The following is a 20,123-nucleotide window of genomic DNA, read 5'->3' as shown; positions in this document are numbered from 1 at the left end:
CCAGTGATAAGACACGGTCACAAAAAGGCAGATACATCCTCTCCAGGGTTGTCTCTAGAGAGAGGTTTATTGTCAACACAAAACATTTACACAATTAATTTAGATACCAATTCATGTCAAATATAAATAATGATAGTAAAATGAAGGCTATTCATTTAACAACTTTAAAGTCTTCGTGATCTAAAGTTTCAATCTTCTTCTCGTTCTTGAACTCAGCTTTGTCAATTCGTGATCGAGGGCTTCCTGTCGTCTTCAGCCATTCCTGCATCTGCTTCACTTTGTCCGTTGGTCCTTGAAGCTGGCCCTGTACAGTGCCAGCCTCCGTGTTTGCACCCAGCCAACTAGGCCCAACTGCTGTCCCTCTTTCTGAAAAACAAATGAATGTCTTATCTTTCGGAAAACAACATGAGCTTTTAGATGTTTTAAAGACCACCCTCTGGGGAAAAAAATCAAGATTTTAACCCTTTTAACACATCGATTCTTTTAAGTGGCAACATCTAGCATGAGCAAAATAAACAGTAATCATCATGGTTAAGGATTTCTGTTTTGGATTTGTTTAGTGCATTTCATGTCTCATATAACCAATTAAAACAACCTGTGACGTTGCCATCTTCAAAGAACATAAGATGTAGTGGGCACTTAACTTGCCAGATTAGCTCCTGACCTAATGGTTCAATGCAGTTGCATTTGCCATTGGCAACATGGAAGGAACCTCAAAGCCAGTGGCCAGTATGGTCTGTGTTACTCTATGGGGGACTGTTAGACAAGCGGTTTGACCCCCAGGAGGTAATGGTGTGTTCATGGCATCTGGGAATATTAGGGACCGCCCCCGTGATGATGATGTTTTTCTGACTGCGAGCGTTCATGTGCTTGTGCAGTGGGAAAGAGTGAAGAACATGGACGGCACACAAAGGTTAAAACATACGCTCATTAATCTTAAATAAACAACTGTATCTACTTAAAAGTGTGGCTTGGGACGCTTGTGAAAGCTTTCAAGTGACAGAAATGGTAAATTCCCAAGTTTCACATTAAAATTGTTGGACATGAAAGTCCACATGGACTACAATTGAATTACAAAGTGACGACAAGCACACAACTGGACAACTCTGTTAGACTCTGTTTAACTCTCTTAAACTTTCCCCCCAGTTATTCCCACATGAGATGACATTCACCATGACATTTTCACTGAAAAAAATGTGGTAACACTTTACTTGACAGTATCGACATAAGAGTGACCTAACCTCTAACCCTAATCCTAACCCCAACCCTAACTTGTTATGACAAAAAAATGTCACGTATGTCATGTTTATGACTTGTTTAATGACAGTGTCATGTCACTCTTATGTCGACACTGTCAAAAATGTAACCAAAAAAAAAAAAAAAAACACACACACACCATAAGAACTTACTATTTGACACTGCAATCAGAAATCATAATCAGCCTTCATCATTCCTGGGATGTACAGTAACAATTCCAAAATCCATGGTTCGGTTCAGACCTCCATTTTTGGTCTTTCACTTTTTATGGTTATTGGATTAAGTAACCATAACCATAACTACATCCAACTAAGTAGGCCTAGGTATTGTAGCCTTCCTACGGGTAAATGAACAAACATCGTTTTCTGTACCAAGCTACTGAACAGAAAAGGTATTAAAAAAAATCAGGAAGAAAATGGAAAAGTGGACAAAGCTGGGCCTACTTTCATCACACCTCAAACTCTTTCATTCCATATTGTGATATTCTGGAACCTGATTCAAAGTCAGTTAGAAAATGTGAATATCAAACTGAATTTAGGTCCTATCATTGGTTATTTTCCACAACATTCAATCTAGCAACTTGATGGTACGTTATGGGCTATTCTGTGGGTTTGCATTCATATTCTGATATGATTAACAACAGGTATTGGGGAAATAGCCTAATATGCGTACAGAAAATGCTGATCAGCCCAGGTTAAAACATTTCAAAGAACATTAGCCTACCAAGACTAGTTCTGATTTCACATGCAGCTGCAAACCTCGTTTCTGGGACAGCTATACAGCTATGACCATAGTCAATGGCCTTTTTTTGGGGGAAACTGATAGCGCTAGCCTATACAAGTGAAATGGTGTGAAGCAGAGCCTCTGAGGTCATCTTGCTTGTTGTGGTAATGACAATGGGCCAAAATAGAATGTTCGGGTGAGTTTCGGCGTTTTGAGCGTGTGATGTTCACGTAGGCTCACGTAGGATGTGTTTGACTGGCTGTGTGTGTGTGTGTGTTTGCACCAAAATATTATCGTTGACATGCCCACACATTAGTGTGTGCATAGCAATCACGATAGCCAAACTGAGCCAATTTGTCATGTCAACTGCAGACTACACATCAGGCTGCGACACCATAGCCAGACGCCTTTTTCTTTATTGAGCGACATTTGTCCCTTGGCCATCATACCCATCACAGATTTTAGGTTCGTTTATGCTACACATCACAAACCAGGCTCTTTCTGGATTTTAGGTTACCATAGCAATTAAACAGGATAGGATACCCTACCTGAGTGTGCTTTCGAAAAAAAATACCCCTTGAACTTTACCGAAGACTTCATAATCCACTGACAGAAGGTCAGTAGCCATAGTGGAGGTCAACTAGAACTTTACTCCAGCTTCTGATGCGAATTTCACAAGCGCTTGACCCGTGGCTCTGAGGCGGTCTATGCAACTGGCTCTGGCTTCAACGTCGTTTCATTTCATTCATTCATCAGTTCAACTTCCGGCCAAACATTGGCTGCATTTATACCAAAATAAAAGTCCTCTTAAAATATCATAATACCCGTGGGCTACTTGGTCTTAATCAGTGTAGAAGCCTTCTATGCTCTTTGGAGGCTTGTGGCTGTGAAACTACTTTATAAGACCATACTTTGCACAAAATATGTTTTGACCAAAACCAAACCAATTGTATGTTTGCAAAAACAGAAATCCCCATTTTTAAGCATGTTGCTTTTTTTATGCATTCAGGCAGCGGTTTGCTTACAAGCACAAAAAAAAATCATATTCTATGTTTTGCATTTGAAAATTGGGTCTGGGAGACTAAAAATCCCAAACATTCATATCCCTTGCAGACTTGTATGGATTCAAGTTCTGTAAAAAAGACTAAAAAAAGCTGAAAAAAAAAAAAAAAAAAAAACCTTCTCAATGATAAAACTACAACCATAATGGGCCACAACAACTCTCTAAAATGAGTGCAATTTTTATGTAGGCTGCATTCTAATTCTAGAAAGACAATACACCAAATATTCAAATATCAACCATTATAGGAGCATTAGAGGTCCAACCTTTATTAGTGTGTTAACATACAATATATGATAAAACAATGTCTCATTTGTATAAGCCAGAGGATCACATAGTTTGGCACATTACATGAAGCTTTAAAGGAGAACTCAGGGATTTTTTTAACCTGCTATAGTACATGTAGGTCAAAAGGAAACAAAACACTGATACTGATGACTATACTAAGTAATTTACAGTCGTTGAGGTAACCAGGGGAGTAGTTATCTCAATAGGGATCTTCTCCATGTTACCAAGACACTTAAAACAACATTTTGAGCCTCCCAGTGGCAAAAACGGTTAAACTTTGATTGACACTCTGCCTGTAGGATTATATTATATAGATGCTTTACCCAGTTGATATGTTTTTGGTGTTCTAGCTCAATACTGCACTTTCTCATTCTACTCATTCTCATTCCACTTTCTCATTACAGGTTAAAAGACTTAAGTCTATTCCGACAATAAGACAATAATCAAAGCTCAACGCGGTCAAGTTGTGGTGTGAAAATGATTTTCACACAAAACCGTATGTACGTACGTATACGTGTTATTTATTAATATCCATGACTTTCTTTGGTTTCACTGTTAAAATAGATACAGGTAACAAGTGATTCCGAGACCATTATTCATCCACTTGCCAGTCAAGAGTCTAGCACACAGACATTATATGACAAATTGTAATACCCCTCTCAAGTACCACATTCAGGATCTTTACACAAGACTTGGTAGAATAATGTGATCAGTAGTTGCTCTGGGCCTTACTCCAGGCACTCAAACATACCTGTGACAAAATACATAATGACACTGAAAAAAGAAGGCACATAAAAGTAAACAAAAGTAAACATACTTGCTCTCTCAAGTTGGTTCTGTGAAAAGTGAGTAATGTAGTTGTTGCACTGTAAAATGCAGAATGCCTCTGAAGAACATGTCTGCAAACAACTTGAAAAATTCATTTTAAATTGTGACACAATCTGTGACTGACAAAGCTCTCCCATAGGCTTACAATCAGTCTAGACAACAGTTACACCATCAAAAGGTGAACTGGGTTTAAAAACTGTTATTGTGAACTCACACCTTTACGGCCCTTTTCAGCATAGTCAACTCCAGATACATAATTCTATAATTTAAATATGCTCCACAAGACCACTGGAGCACCAATGGATATCTGTAAGACAAATATTACTTAATATCTTAATAAGGCACGTTTTAAATTTCAACGGATTGAGGACAATAATCCTTAATTCTTTGGCGTATTCCTATACACATCTTATTCAGTAACTATATAACCAGTTACCAGTTTGGTAAATAACCGACTTGAAAGTCCTCTATCCTCCGATAAGGGTAATTTCTGCAATGTCCCATATTTTCCACTTGCTAAACTAACACCTGAGTGAACAAAAACAAACCCATAGTGTCATAAAAATGTTATTGCAGCATGTGACATGTAATTCTGTATGCTCATGACATGATGGACGGTGAATAATAGTTGTGGACAATGATACTCAAATTTAACTACCACTAAAAACATCTGAGGTGTAACAAAGTGTCCAAAAGGCTTTTTACGGCAGCCTATTCTTTTCAACAAAACTGCAGCACTTCAGTTACAGTCTGTTACACTATGGCAACATTTCACATGAGAGTCACACTGTGGCTGGAAAAAAAAATCATTTCATAAAACAAACAAGTCTATAAACCACCCAACCTATTAGGGTGAAGCTCCAAATGCATTCCTTTTAAGGTGTCATTTTAAAAGTTGTATTGTTCGCTTAAGATAAGCAATAAGCAGTATTGCTGCAAGTATATTCAAACAGCTGAGCTGTTATGAAGATGCATTGAAAGTGTCAAAAAAAATACAAGCAATATTATCTATATCTATATCTATATCTATATCTATATATATATATATATATATATATATAGTGGAAATGGAATGAAAACAACCTTCCAAATGAAATGAAAAGGCCAAAAAAAAAAAAAAAGATTCTAGACCTTACTGGTAGGTGGTGGGCATTTTCCGCCGTCACAACTAAGAGGAAAAGCAACACTCCTTCCCTACCTCTTACTGAGACCTTTGCCAACCAAAGCACAGAGGGAAGCGATTGGCCAGTGTCTAAATCCCCTCATAATAGGGTAGAACAGAACTTTCCTCACAGTTGGGCTCCTGTGTTGGCTCATCCCTCCTCCTCCTCCTCCTCCTCCTCATCACATGGCTGAGGACTTGAGAGGTGATTTGTTCGTTCATCAACAGCATTGCTGACTGTCATATTTTGAATGGCTGTCCATAATTTTTCATTCTCTTTCAGCTGGTCATTGAACTGCAGTGTCAAAGGGTGGCATCAACTCAGATTATTCAAATTCATATTAAATCCATCAATAATTTGATGCTTGATGAGATGGTATGAAAACATTCAGTTGAAACAATGAGTTTAACAATATATATCTATTGAAGCGAGACCTTACCTGCTTCTGTAACAACTGAATCATTGCCTCTTGCCTGTTAACAATTTCTTTAAGCTGTAGAGGAAGAGAAAGCATGTTATTGATGAAACCAACATGTTTCTTTATCTGGACTTTGAAGGGAAGGAAATGATGAGCACATCAAGTTGTCTGGCTACACAGTCAGTGTGTGTGTGGCTTTGCCTTGTAACTGTTATTCGGCCATTTCTACTTGGATTGTCAGAATTGGTGTGTATTGGGTACACACATGCACATGCCATTTTGGTGTCATTTTGTAATGTTGTGTGTTTAAATTGGTCTCCTGTCTGCATTGGACTGTGGTAAAATTAGCCATTGGAAAGACCAATGACGAATGATGTTTAATGAAAATGAAAGTGATTAGCAACTTTTTATCATTTCTTGATTAGAAGTAGATTACTCAGTGTCTTTGGTGAGCAAGAGAAGTGTGGAGAAGATTACGCACTGTCTTTGATGAGCAAGAGTAGTGTGAAAATGCTAGCTAGCACTGCTTTGTTTACAGCTTTGTACATCTGCACCGTATATCTGTATATTGAACTAGCAGCAGAATGTAGCCTATGCGCTAGTTGGCGCTGGACAGTTGTTGCTGTGTGTGCAGTTCTTTTCACCGTGCAAAAGCAACCTTACAGTAATTTCCTGTATATTAGCCGCTTTGTGTATAAGCCGCAGGACAGTGTTTTATGCAAGATAAAAGAAACAAAACCATATTAATACCATATTAACTGCCCCTGTGTATTAACCTCATAGCTGAAGAAATTTTGCAAAATCAATGTATAAACCGCGGGAAATTACGGTATAGCTAGTGCTTTTAAAAGTCTGCCCAGTTTACAGTCTCTTTAACAGCAGCAGAGATGATGCTAAACTGCAGATTGACATTTGTGTTGGACTTAAACCCCCAAGGAGCGTTTTGTTTGGTGTCCTTGACTGACCTCTGCAAGGTCACTGCTGGCTTGGCAGCAGGACATTCTGAGACCTGCCTCCACACCAATGGCCTTCTCGCAACCCGATGAGTCTGTCTGTTGAGCAAAGAAATGTTCAAAAAACAACAACAACAACAAACAAACAAACAAGGAAAACAAAATGTGAAAATAATATACATTTAATAATCTTTTTTTTGTGCATTACCGAGCATCCTTTCACTGCAGCAGCTGCAGCCTTCAACTCCTGCAGCTCATCATAAGGAAGTGTTGGGTGTGCGCTCTCAGAGTATGAGGCAGCCAAAGGGTTGGAGATGGAGCTGGAACTTTCTGGCATTGGGATGAATTCTGCATCCTTCAGTTCCTGTTTTGCAAAAGTAAAGTATGAATATACACAGATGCAAGCAAACATTTTGGAACAGACTATTTTTTCCTCAACAAAAATAGGAAATTGATACCTGCCGCAGCCAGGAGGGACAAGAGCTATTCCCTGTTTGGCTAGTCATGGACATCATGGAGGTGTCCAGATATCTCGCCTCCGTGTCAGCTTCTACAGTTCTCCCCAAGGTCCCATCGCGCAGCTCTGTGTCTGCTGAGCCCTGGTCAACATCCAGATCCACTGAGGCTGTGGACGCATGACTCACACCTTGATAGGAAATGTAAGAACATCATTTAAAATTCTAAATATTTCTGGTGACAGTGAAGTGGTGGTCATTAAACTGGTTATACAAACTTTTTTCTGTTACACAACATTGATTAAACTTTTTCCAACAATTGAACATGTTGGTGTGTGGTGATGTGCTTCAAGGCTCCCACTTTCCTGTGTTCCTTTATGGGAAAGGAAATCTATTCACTATTTGTTTAAAACATGGTCTTACCACTGCCAATAGAAACTCCACTGCTGTTGGACCTGATGGTTTTTGAATTGAGGACCTTTTCTGGAAAAAAGGAGTACAATATATTTTATATATACAGTATATTACATTGACATTGTTGTTTATTATTGCTATTTATATTCTCCTTAATGTAACCTTACCAACTTTTTAATTGTTTACTGTTAAATGTAACTATTGTATTGTTGTTGTTTGTATGTCGCTTTGGATAAAAGTGTCTGCTAAATACCATAACCATATATATATTACAAATACATACGTACACAATACTGTATTTAGGTAAAGCAGTCAAAAGTCATCCATCCAGGTAGCTACACTAGACAGTCTCAACATTATCACTATGTAAGAAGACCTGTTCCTATGTAAACATGAAGGAATCAGTCTAAGCCAAAGAAAGCACAAGGATTTGTACTTACAAGAAATTAAACACTAATAACAATATAATTACACCATATTCCATTTTTGCAAAAGCTGCTCAAAGGCTATTACGGAAGTTTAAAACATCCAATAATATGGACCAATGTCTGACAATGCAAGTATCTAGTATGAGGCATCTACAGTAGCATCTATCAAAAGCACTAAAGCAATATTAATAGAACATTTGTCATTTTCTGGGGTAAATTCAAACTTTTAAAGTATGAATCACTCATAGAGCCCGACCGATAAATCAGTGTGCCGATATTAGCTATTTGCCTATCTATCTGTATCCGTATTTATAACGGCTGGTAGTTATTTTTAAATTAAATAAGGGAAAGCCAAATACTGATCCTTCATCTAAATTTCCAGTTTTGTCTTTTCCGTTTAGCAGTGGTTGAGTGGTGCAGGCTAACTTGATTGTTGGTGTATTTGTGAAACATAAACACGGTTATAACAAGCACTATAATTTCCTCTTTCGATTGTCATCCCATAAATTTTCTGATCATACTGACAGTACAGTAGTTAGCGCTAGCTAATGCCATTGCTTGTCTAGTGTCCGGATTTCAAGCCCTCTGTTCAGACCTAGGTAGAGTGTCCTTCTTTTTGGGGGTTTGTCTGCCTTCATGACAAGTGCTCCACAGCTAACAATGCTTATAACAGCTGTGCAATGGCGGCAGAGCAGCAAAATGAAACATAGAAGTCATATGAGAGTATAGACTTTATCTTACATTATGCAGTTCTCCTTTCCAATCGCATTAAATATCACACTGTTGACTTAATGTTAACATTTTCACTAACACCCCCAACCCAATCCTTTCCAACAGGAATAGTCCTATTAGCAGAAATTGGGGAGTGTCCTCATTTTGGCAAATTTGTCCTCACTTTAGACACAACCTGTCCTCCTTTTCAGAGTCTGGTTGGTGGTCACCCCATTTCTGCTACTTTATACTACACATGTACGCTCCATTTCCCCTTTATATTTTTTTATAAAGGGGAATTTTTTTACACTTTACTATTTTCAACGTATTTTTGCACAGAACTGCTTGCATCAAGCAGAAAAAAATCGGCTTCCCTTCTATTCTCTAGCTGGGTGGCGGTTGCAGCGCGGTTCGAGCCGTGTCTGAGACGTGGATATGACGGAGGCCGTGTGGCTGTTGTAACCTGTTAACCTGGGCGCTCAAAAATGAAAATTAACACACAACTGAGCCGTTCCGCAGACGCGACGCAGGCAATGTGTTTAAGCAGTCATATGAGAGCATGGACATTATCTTACATTACGCAATTTTCCTTTCCAGCCACACAAAGTATCACACTGTTTAATGATGTTGTGTGTAAAAAACACAAACAATACCATCATAAACCATAAAGTAAATACCTTGAAAGTTATTGTGGTGTTACAAGTTATTGTAATAAAAACAAAAACCTAATGCTAAGACTCATAATAATTATTTCATAATTAATTGTATAAAAGCCTTTCATTAGGATACCAGATAGTGAAGCCTACTTAAACACAATGTCACACCTTGATGAGAACTTTTCAATATACTAAATATTAGAGTACATTTTTACATTGTGTTTGTTAAAAATGAATATCGGCCGATTCATCATTTATTATTTAGCAAATATCGAAATCAGTATCAGCCTTTAAAATCCCACATCGGTCGGGCTCTAATCACTTGGATAAAAACTACAAAGACTGTTTTTCCCTGAACCTAACTAGCACTAATGCAACTACAACAATGTCAATCCAATTTTAGTTTGATGCACTGAAGCAACCAAAAACAATGTTATAGCCAAGTTGGTGCACCCAGCCAGTTAAACACACAATACAGTTTTGGTTCACAATACGGTTATGGTTCACAATACGGTTATGGTTCAAGCAGCTCCACTTTTTGTACTTCAAAGCAAGAGGCAAGTACAAGATCTCCAAGGTATGTGTTGTCTTAATGCGTCTTAATGCAAGAGGAGACTGAGGGTGATAAAACTGTGTGGTCTGTGTGATTACGCGTCAGATTTAGACAGATTGTCTTACCCATGATCAGAATGGTGTGCCAGCCTCGGCAGGACAGGTCGGGCACGTGGTGGAGAGAGCCGAAGATGGGTCGGGGAAGAGCAGGACACACCTCTGAGCCAAAGCCTCTGTCTGGCGGGGGCATCCCAAGACGACCATTCCCAGCATTCCCCCAAGCAAAGATCTGATTGTCTGCAGGCACGAGAAAGTACAGCACGAGATTACCATAAAAAAAATAGCTGAGATTTGATGACTCCTCATCTTTATTCTTTACCAAGAGAGAGTCAAAGAATCTAGTCTTAATAATAGTACTTGCAATAATAATAATTCTTATTATTTATTTTATTTACATAGCGCCTTTCTCAAACTCAAGTCTTGCACTTACCCTCAGTTGCTGCAACAGTAAATCCATCTCCGCACGACACCTTGGTGACGATCTTTCCCCCAAAAGCACCCATTAGCAGTTTGACATCTTGGTGCTTCTTGAAATCCTTCACCCCAAGCTGTCCAAACTTGTTGCAGCCGAAAGTCATCAGATGACCTCTCTCTACGGAGCAGCATACACAGTGTTAAGATGTTCATCAATACTAAAAAGATCAGTCAAGCATGTCAGACTGGATTTAACTGAAATGAGAAATCAATTCAAAAGAACAATAATCAAGATTAAAAAGGGATTGAAGATAACAGTACCATCTATGGCTGCAGTATGGGTCTTTCCAGGAGAAATAATATGGATCTTGAAGCGAGCTAGCTGTTTTACAAGGGTGGGTGTGATCGTATATGGCACTCCTTGGTAACTCTAATGAAACGTGGGAAGAAACAGAGAAATTATTTGGGATCTCAATAAGGAAGTTTTGAATAAGGAAAGAAGTAATGAGGAAGTTGAAAAAAGGCAACCAAATTCTACTTATTATTTCAAGAGATATTGTTATTTAGTCTTAATTCATGTGACAATACTTAAAAATAGTCCTAAGATTTTTTAAACTTTTTAAAAATGTATTACATATCATTAGCCTACACATGGCAGGAAAACCTATTTGCCACACATAGGGCTCTAGTTCCACTCAGACAATATAAATATATCACACCTCCCAGGGTTTGTGCTTAAGGCCCGTGATGCCCTGGTTTAGACCCAGCTTGTTGAACTCATTGTTTCCACAGGCTAAAACCTTCCCAGATTCAGTGAGGAAAAATGTTCCATCACTACCACAACACACAGACTCAATGGTTGCACTTTTGGGCAGCTCCACCTGTGAAGGAGACAGGTGTAGAAGAGAAGTCACTGATGTGTTAGTACATCAGGCCCTGAAGCCTCTTAAAGGAAACCACTGTGTGCACCAATATTACTCGATTCCACTCACTTGCATTGGGGAGGAAAAGTCATCTTCACAGTCCAGGCCAAGCCGCCCTATAGAAGAAGGAATCATAAAAACAAAAAAAAAAAAAAAACAGCAATCATACAAAAGATTTGATCTCAAAATAGATTAAATAAATCAAATGAACTAAAACAGATCAAGGAAAGTGAAAAGGAGGGGTGGTCCCCACCGTACTCTCCGCAGCCCCAGGAGTAAACGTCCCGGCTGTGGGTCAGCACCACCACGTGGTTGTCGCCGCAGGACACCTGCCAGACGGGCCGCTCCGTAAAGAACTCCAGCAGCACCGGCTCCAGCACCTCCATGCCCAGCTCACTCTCCACTCCGATGCAGCCGTAGTAGTCCGAGCCAAACAGGTACAGCTGATCCTCATCTACCCTCAACCACACAATAATACAACATTACCTTGGATAGGATACATTTAGCAGGGAGTAGAAAAAGGACACATAAGAGTGCACAAGTTCTAGAAATCAACTCTTCAAGGGATATTAATTACCATCTTAAATAATTCTTAATAATCTTATACACAAATACTATCACAAAATACCATGATGGTATTATAGTAATAGTAATTCCTGTGTAGGACTGATTCTCCACGTCCGACTTCACTCACCAGTAATACAGGCAGTAAAGTCCGCTCCACAGGACACCTGGCGGATGGCCTTCCCCTGCAAGCGCTCCACACGGCGCGGCTGCCGATAGGAGGCCTGGTCTCCGTGACCTAACTGACCCACCATCTTCGCTCCACCTTGCACACTCTGTTTGTAGGCACATGCACAGACAGAAACGCAAACAGAGACCACATCAATCCAGAGATTAGAACTTTGTTCTACAGAATGTGTCCATCTTTAAGGTACATGGCTAGAACTAACAGGCTTTACTGTCTCATGACAAAAAAAAAAATCAAAAGATTTATGCAATATTTCTAATATTTAGCTCCTAGGGGAGCAAAGTATTAACGTGGTAGCGTAGTGGCTAAGGAACTGGGCTAGCATGCAGTAGTAGTGTAGTGGCTAAGGAACTGGGCTAGCATGCAGTAGCCAGACAGTTGTGGGTTCAAGTCCCGGCTGCCACCATTGTGCCCTTGAGGCACTTAACCCTGAGCTGCTCTGGGGAGACTGTCAACAATTGACAAATGCAAGTTGCTTTGGATAAAAGCAATCAGCAAACACTTAAGTATAAATATATAAGAATAAAAACAGTAAGGCAACACTAAACAGGATGCCATCAAGAAAGTATACACATACAACATATAAGGGATCACCACTATGCTTCACATTGTATCATTGCACCAGATACTTTTGGTTTGGAGCCAGCCATAAACTTTCAGTTCTGAATTTCATTAAATGAATACCTATGTCAGGAATTTCTTAGTCAATCAAAAGTTTGTCAGTTTGTCTGCTCACCGCCCAAGTGTATAATTCCTTCTCAACGGTAACAACAGCAAAGTGTGTCTCCCCAGCACAAACATGCTGTGCACTGCTGCCACCCTTGAACGTGTCAAGCTTTTGTGGGGTGAATTTGCCTCCCCCCCAGAAGTACACCTCCCTGGAGCGTGTGGTAACCACGGCAACAGGGCTCTCTGTCACTGTGCTCAGCCTAAAACACAGAGTTCACGCAGGAGAGAAAATGTTAGAAGGGACAATCACACAAACTAATTTTTTGATGGTGCATGCTCAGATTTGAGATATACCCTTGTCTTAGAGGGGATTCAATATGTCTTGAATGCACAACTACAACTACAACTACATCCTCTTCCATTGATGTGCATTGTATCTGATACGCACCACTTGAGGTATAATATGGTATTACAAGAGAGGCTGTTTTTTTATGGTAACCTTGGGCTATATTCACGATTGGCACCTTTTTTTTGACAAGAAAAGTTGGCCAGGGTGCTATTTTGAGAAAGAGAGGAAAAAGTCTGCAACACCAGTATATGCTCCCAAGACGACGAAGGGCTTGAGCTGGCCCGAAACGTCACGGTAATAAAAACATAACTATTGGGAGCATATACTGGTGTTGCAGACTTTTTCCCTCTCTTTCTCATCGTCATTTTTTTGTCCAGCACCCAGGATCAGACTTGGATGTGCGTGCGTTTTATCCTCTTCACAGGGTTGTCTTCAAAAAAACGGTGGCAGAGTTAATGTTAGCTAACATGCTATTTTTTCTATTTTATTTCAGTTAGGCTAATAGCTGGTTTGATTAACATTGAGAGATGATCTTATGGAAAGTACCCCATGCCAATCTCTACGTATGGTGAAGGGTATGTGATGATGGTGAAGGGTATGTGATGATGTGGGGCTATTTTAATTCCAAAGACCAAGGGCACTTTCATGATGCATAGGATGAAATAACTGGACTTTAGAAATAAAAATCTGCCTGCCTCTATGGGAATTTAACATAGGGGTGTACTCACTTATGACCCCTGTATTTTAAGGAAGAACATTTATTTATTTACAGTACGATACATTATTCATTCACAAACAAAATTTGTGTCCTTAAAGGTACAAAGTTCTAAATAACAAAAATAAGTATTTTATATAGTTTTTGTATGTGCTGTATAAACTAGTGTGTGGGTAGGCTATGCATTGAAATAATTCAATGTAGCTCATTTACGTATGTTTTATGCATAGGTTTGAGAATGAACCCAACATTTTATGAATAAAGCAATGGGTAGCACTGCTTTTAATGACTAAATAATAAAAAAATCATAATAGTTTAAGCAGGTTTCTGCCATGTTTATTGTTTGAACATGTAATGACGCAACTACTGAATACTTTTACAACATGCAGTGATGATAAAGCAAAGAAACTTACTTAGGCTTCTTTATAGCAGAGTTAAGTGCTGCTACTCTTTCCTCCAAACCCCTGTGAATGAACGCACACAAATGCACACGACATATGATCAATGAATTGGAAGTAAATTCCTAGTTAAAGCATGTTCCTCTCAAGTGACATTACTCTGCTATCTCCCCACCCTCTTCTTCTAGTCACTCACGGCCTGATGCACAAGATGATCGGTTCATCCATAATCTGGTTAGCAGTGGGCCTCTTTTCTGGATCCTGTTGTACAAAACGGAAATATTATGTGAACAATGTCCGCAAGACAGAGTTTGGTGACCTCAAAGATGTGAATTCAATTGATCTTTCATAGCATTTCATGATTCATGCAGATTCTCTTCATAATGAATATTACAAAATGGATGCATACATGTATGTCTATACATATATATATATGTGTGTGTGTGTGTTTGTGTATGTAACCCTGTGTACAGTAAGTCCTGACCTGATCGAGACATTTGTAGACCACCTGAAGGAGATCAGAGGAGTACACGTCTGATCTGACCTCCATCGTCCAATTGCCCTGGACAATCTTCACACAGAGGTTGAGCGGGTTCTAAGGAGAGATCAATACATACTCAACAATGACCCCAAAGCGTTAACGTCCATCCCTTCCATAAGAGGTGCACTGCACACATTAAGGTATTTTACAACATAACTGAATGACTGGTATAAATTTGTAGTGATAAAAATGTAACAATCTTCAAAACAATTAAATCATTAAAATTATGTCCTACCGTTGCATCAAAGGTTCTGGTGAGGGTCAGCATTTCGTAAAGCACACAGCCCATGGCCCAAATATCAGACTTGAAGTTGTACTTAACCCCTTGGCAAAGCTCAGGAGACATGTAGTATGGTGTTCCTACACACTGAAGAAATGCTTTCATTTAGAGGCCAATACCAGTTTATGTGCTACATACAGCATATTTGTTATAAACACTTTAACTGGGTCCTATAGTATAGTTCCATCCTCCACCAACAGAAATTCTGCACCGTGTATGGTGAAGTGCACAATTTACAGACAATGTTACAGTTTATAATGCTGTGGAATATGTATAGAAATACCTAAACTAACAACTAAATTGTTTATATAATGTTTTAATTAAACTCCTTAAAGCTGAAGTAAACACTCAAAATTGTGTCACCGTTAAAATAATTATAAATCGAATTATATATTGTTATTGTTCACTCAAACATAATAACATTGTAAGAGTCAACACTTACTGTTTCAGCCATGGAAAACTCATTGTCTAACTTCTTGGCCAATCCATAATCACCCAATTTAATAAGGTTTGTCTTGGTGAGGAAGATATTTAATGTTTTGATATCTCTACAGGAACAAAACAGAGAATATCATGGATTTCCTTATGGAATACAGATGCATACAGTCACAACATACAAAACTGTCTGATGAGTTGGGCTTTGGCGAACCTGAAATTATTTACCTGTGCAGGATGCCAGCTTTATGTATGTGTGCAACCGCTGAAGCAATCTGGTAAAGATACCAGATGACAACCTGAAATGAAATAAAACATGAACTGCCATTGAAGACATTCATATACATACATACATACATACATACATACATACATACATACTGTACAGTACATACATCGACAACAACATGGCAAAATAGTTTGATGTGTGTGCTATACCTCCTCAGTGAAAAGCTGTCCCCTCTGCTGAATGATTTTATCATACAGATTTCCCCCTGCACAAAAAACAACCAAACATTTAATGTCGAGCTTGGACTGCCTTACATTAGTTCACAGTGATCAGTTGTGAGCTCTACTTGTTGACACAAAAACAACTCTTAGGGTTAAGCCTTATTCGTTATTTTGAGTAGGATTCTGGCTGATACAAAGGTAAGTCACTTATGTTCCACCAGAAGCAGGGTGTACAATAGGCTTCCAATTGTGGTGTGTGAATTGGTGTTTTTGACATAAGCATCTTTGGTCAAAGATTTTGCAAGAACATGCATATCCTCTATTGGTATAGAAGCACTTTTTGATTTTTTTGATTATCTGTAAGGGTGACCTACAAAATCTTTCTCAAACCAACCTGATTAGAAACATTCCAAAATGTGTGTTTAAAATTATAGATACTTTATTCAGAATAACAATTAAGAGTATTTACAAAGATCCTTGATTACTAACCCCTTTGTTTCAACCCAAAATGTTGACCATACAAAAGATTGGAATTGCCCTATAAATGAACTTTCGAGACACTTACTTTTTGACATACCAATTTCAACAGTTCTATCCTATCATAAATATCCAAATTTATATTAGGATAGAACAAAGTACCTTGAATTTCAATTAATTTAATATCACGTTTGAATACTATCTTTGTTGCACAACTGAATACAAGGCATAACATTTGTAGTTTATTCAATTTTTTATGAGATAGGAAGTAATCTGTGTAATGCCAGGCGAATGTCTACATTTGTGCTAACTTCAATGCAGTCAAATTATGTGACTGCTAAAACATTAAAGTATTGTTTAACTAATCTTAGCTGAACCAAATACATTCTATGTGGGCATGACTCCATGACTTTTCCCAAAACTTGCTGACTATATTCGTCCAACATTAAAAAATCCTATTTTCAAATAAACCTGTATATCCAAACCCTGTATAATTTGTCAACCTGATGCTAAAGGGAACATTTAGGGAAATTCAAATGAAATGCCACATTAGATTTTACAACAGGATTGGCTTCCAACACCAAAGAAAGGTTCAGTTAGATATGTATGTGTGTGTGTGTGTGTGTGGTCTAACAGGGGTTCATACCATTACAGTACTCCAGCTCGATAAGCAGCGTGTTCTTGTCCATGAAGTGATTGAAATAAGCAATGATATTGTGATGCTGCAGGATGGAGAGGATGCTGATCTCGTTCATCACATCTTGTCGCTTCTTGTCTGAAAGGCAGTTGAGATCGACTTCCTTCCATACTACCAGAGAGTTATCCTAAAAAGAGATTATAGGCATTTCGCTACTTTGAGGGAGCTATTTATGTGAAACCAGTGGAACATTTGGACATGTTTCTTGTTTCTACACTTCAGATGAACAAATCTGACAAAATAACCAAATCAGGTGTTGGCATTCCCTTTGGAGATGCTTGCACCCCAGACAAGAACCAAAGTTATATCCATGGCATGGCACATTTCTCCAACAAACCAGCTTACTGCCCTGCAGAAAAAAAAAAAAACAGCCTCACCAGCTTAAGGTGGTTTGCTAGTTGACTAGCACTAGCATCACTAGCAAAACATCCCTTCAGCTGGTTTACCCAGTTTACGATGGTAATTCAGCTGGTTTCGCTTGTCGTACCACCTCAAGTTGGTCATTTTAGCTGGTGTTGCTGGTCTTACATTGCTGGTTTAACTGGCCATGCCAGCTTATGTTGGTCATTCTAGCAAACCAGCACCAACAATGTCAAGCTTGGCAAGGTGGTCACCAGCATGACCATCTTACACCAGCTGTATCCCACAAAACAGGCTGGTCACACCAGCATGACCAGCTTCCTCAGATGGTCACGGCAGCATGTCGACCTGGTGGCCCAACCAGCAAAGACCAGCTAATACCAGCTACCAGCAAAATTTGGTTTCTAGCTATTTTTTTCAACAGGGTCGTCTAATTTGCATGTTATTCACTGCTCATTGTGTCCAAGAATAAGAACAACATTATACCATATAGCTTTATCAAAACAGCTAGCCTATACATTCTATGTATGTTCCATTTCATGCATTTACAGGGTTCCCTCTAGGTCAAAATGTAAAATTCCATGACTTTTCCCTGAATTTCTATGATGAATGGCACAATATACCAAAGCAGCTGCGTAGTGTTCAAGAATCTTTTACTTTTTTAGCGTGGGAGATGAATAAATGGGCATTAATAAACAAAGTTGGGCAAGCAGTAAAGCTAATAACCAGATATACACTAATTATGCATGGATATATTTGTATTAATGCATTTTGGCAAGTAAATTTTAAACTGCTGCAACAAAATTCCCTGATATTCCATGACTTTGCCCCCAAAAATATCAAATTCCCTGACTTTCCAGAAATTCCATGACCCGAACCCTGATTTTAAGATGCTGGAGTGGACCAATATATTTTTCATATCTGGAAATATTCAGATTGACTGACCTTTAACAATTAATTCGTGGTGGTGGCATGTAACAGAACACATTTCCTGAAGTAGCTGAATTATATCAATAAATGTGTACTTTACTTGAGTATTTCAATTATAGATCGGCCTACTTTATACTTTCACTCCACTACATCATTTTATTATCATGCCAGAAGCAAATACGTTTTAGTCACGTGTCTAACAACTCACTAGTTTTAGTTAACACATTTTCACCGTCCTCCTGCCCAGTGAAACCATATTAGAATTTGAATGTTTGCGATAAATAGAATGTTTTGTTACCTAGTGTAGAAATAAATAAAGTAAAAAATGCCACGGTAAATGTTACTGACGTATCTTTCACACGTGCACATTATCCAAGATAACTCACCTCAGTTCGTCTGTACAGTGTTGCTTCACCGAACGCTCCCTTTCCCAAGATCCTGATGGGGATGTAATGCAATTTCTCCTCCTCTCCACTCAATACTCCACTAGCCGATCTCCCACTAACCACTGAGTCATTGCTAGTATCTGAAGCTAGGGAACCGTAGTGTCTCTCGCACCCGACTGACATTTTTCATTGACAGCAAGTCCACACTCAATCGTCGACTGAGGACAAAAGTGTATATCAATTAAAAAATAGAAAAACTTACGACTGTCCTCTTTAGCTCTATGGTTTTTAAATTAACGCTCCTCCAGGTAGGTTAGATGCAAGTACGTGCAGCAAAGTGATAAACATGTTGACAACGTTGAATAACGTTTAGATCAAACGTCAGGGCAATAACACCAAATGTAAATTAATGTCGATACGCAAATTCTGGGTATTGTTAGCCTACGATAAAGACACACGCGGTACAGATAACATTACAATCCACAGCGCCGAGCGTGGTTTACTTTAGATGTTGATCAAGTCACGTCTCACCCAAACAGAAGTTGGCAAGCTGCTGTTAAGACAGCTAAAACTTATTAGCTATTTAGCCTGACAGACATCGCCTATTGAAATAAACGTATTCGTCGGCAAACGTAGAGTATGTCACAGTAAGACTACATTAACAGGCAAAAGCATTCCTGTTTTGTAATAGACGAATACAGTATCTGTCTAGTTTTCCATGGGTGTCAAGAGATGTTCTGAACTCCCAACACGAACAACTTTCTACACTAACCTAAAATTATTCAGGACCCGGAAACACTTTCGGAGGGGAATGAAACCGAGACGCGGAAGTGGATCAGATGAGAAATGTTTAGCGGCCTCAGACCAGACCATGCCTCAGTCAGAGCGGCTTCAACCAGAAGCTGTGTTATAACACAAATGCATGCCCCATGTACATTTCGACTTTAGTTAATTTACTGTTAAGGTTTCCATTTAATTGCACTGTCCTTTAAAAAGTGTTAGAGTAACACAAGCCTACTGACAAGAAGCCTACAACTGTTAAGTCATATTATCAATAGGCCATCTGTCAAATGATCAGATTATTTTTTTGTTTTAATGTAATGATGGCCTACCCACTATACTTGTCAATATACATTATACTATGTTAATCATTTTGACTTTACACTAGAGCAGAGGTGACAAACTCAGATTTGTTGGAATGGGACCATGGTCACATTTTTCTGCATGGGTATTAGGGTTATTTGATGATACCCTTTCCTATACCCACTTTATGAGCATTAAGAAAAAATAATGTACTGCTGTCATATACTGCTCTTTCTCTTGAAATACCATCTTTCCATGTCAGTTTTTTACCCTCTTCCTTCCTGTTGGTTTGTAGTGCT

At 38.8% G+C, this 20,123-nt stretch overlaps 2 protein-coding genes across 4 annotated transcripts; both read right to left on the bottom strand.

The window, feature by feature from the left end:
• Window positions 1-27: 27 nt before the first annotated feature.
• Window positions 28-2,984, bottom strand: LOC125283866 (acylphosphatase-1-like). The gene is given in 4 exon segments (XM_048227372.1): window positions 28-330; window positions 333-366; window positions 2,529-2,549; window positions 2,552-2,984. Coding segments are annotated over 4 exon segments (291 nt in total). The 5' UTR covers window positions 2,609-2,984; the 3' UTR covers window positions 28-151.
• On the bottom strand, window positions 281-19,525 carry LOC125283864 (serine/threonine-protein kinase Nek9). 3 transcript variants are annotated; one of them, XM_048227367.1, is made up of 24 exons: window positions 18,742-19,525; window positions 17,015-17,192; window positions 15,880-15,935; window positions 15,670-15,740; window positions 15,449-15,554; window positions 14,962-15,093; window positions 14,670-14,780; window positions 14,382-14,446; window positions 14,201-14,251; window positions 12,791-12,983; window positions 11,998-12,142; window positions 11,557-11,757; window positions 11,373-11,419; window positions 11,100-11,261; window positions 10,702-10,810; window positions 10,397-10,558; window positions 10,033-10,203; window positions 7,569-7,628; window positions 7,149-7,336; window positions 6,899-7,054; window positions 6,703-6,789; window positions 5,759-5,812; window positions 5,450-5,613; window positions 281-366 (listed from the first exon to the last, which is right to left on the bottom strand). In XM_048227367.1, exons 1-23 carry the CDS (start codon window positions 18,922-18,924, stop codon window positions 5,470-5,472), a joined length of 2,832 nt encoding a protein of 943 aa, XP_048083324.1. In that variant the 5' UTR covers window positions 18,925-19,525; the 3' UTR covers window positions 281-366; window positions 5,450-5,469. The 3 variants fall into 3 exon arrangements, with proteins under 3 accessions (XP_048083324.1, XP_048083325.1, XP_048083323.1); XM_048227368.1 differs by having other exon boundaries at window positions 286-366; window positions 5,445-5,613; XM_048227366.1 differs by lacking the exon at window positions 281-366 and having other exon boundaries at window positions 3,276-5,613.
• Between the last annotated feature and the right edge of the window lie 598 nt (window positions 19,526-20,123).

The sequence above is a fragment of the Alosa alosa genome, chromosome 19 (assembly GCF_017589495.1).
Source record: "Alosa alosa isolate M-15738 ecotype Scorff River chromosome 19, AALO_Geno_1.1, whole genome shotgun sequence".
In the NCBI taxonomy this organism is placed as follows: domain Eukaryota; kingdom Metazoa; phylum Chordata; class Actinopteri; order Clupeiformes; family Clupeidae; genus Alosa; species Alosa alosa.
The sequence above is the reverse complement of the archived record's forward strand: the minus strand, read 5'-3'. Positions and strand labels throughout refer to the sequence as shown.

Excerpts from the sequence above, each read along its gene's own strand:
- LOC125283864 (XM_048227367.1), bottom strand. The coding sequence starts at position 18,924 with ATGTCAGTCGGGTGCGAGAGACACTACGGTTCCCTAGCTTCAGATACT. Across the intron at positions 15,094-15,448 it reads AGTTTTCCATGGCTGAAACA|TGTGTAGGAACACCATACTA; the intron begins GTAAGTGTTGAC and ends GCATTTCTTCAG. Across the intron at positions 7,055-7,148 it reads GTCCCTCCTGGCTGCGGCAG|GAACTGAAGGATGCAGAATT; the intron begins GTATCAATTTCC and ends TTTGCAAAACAG.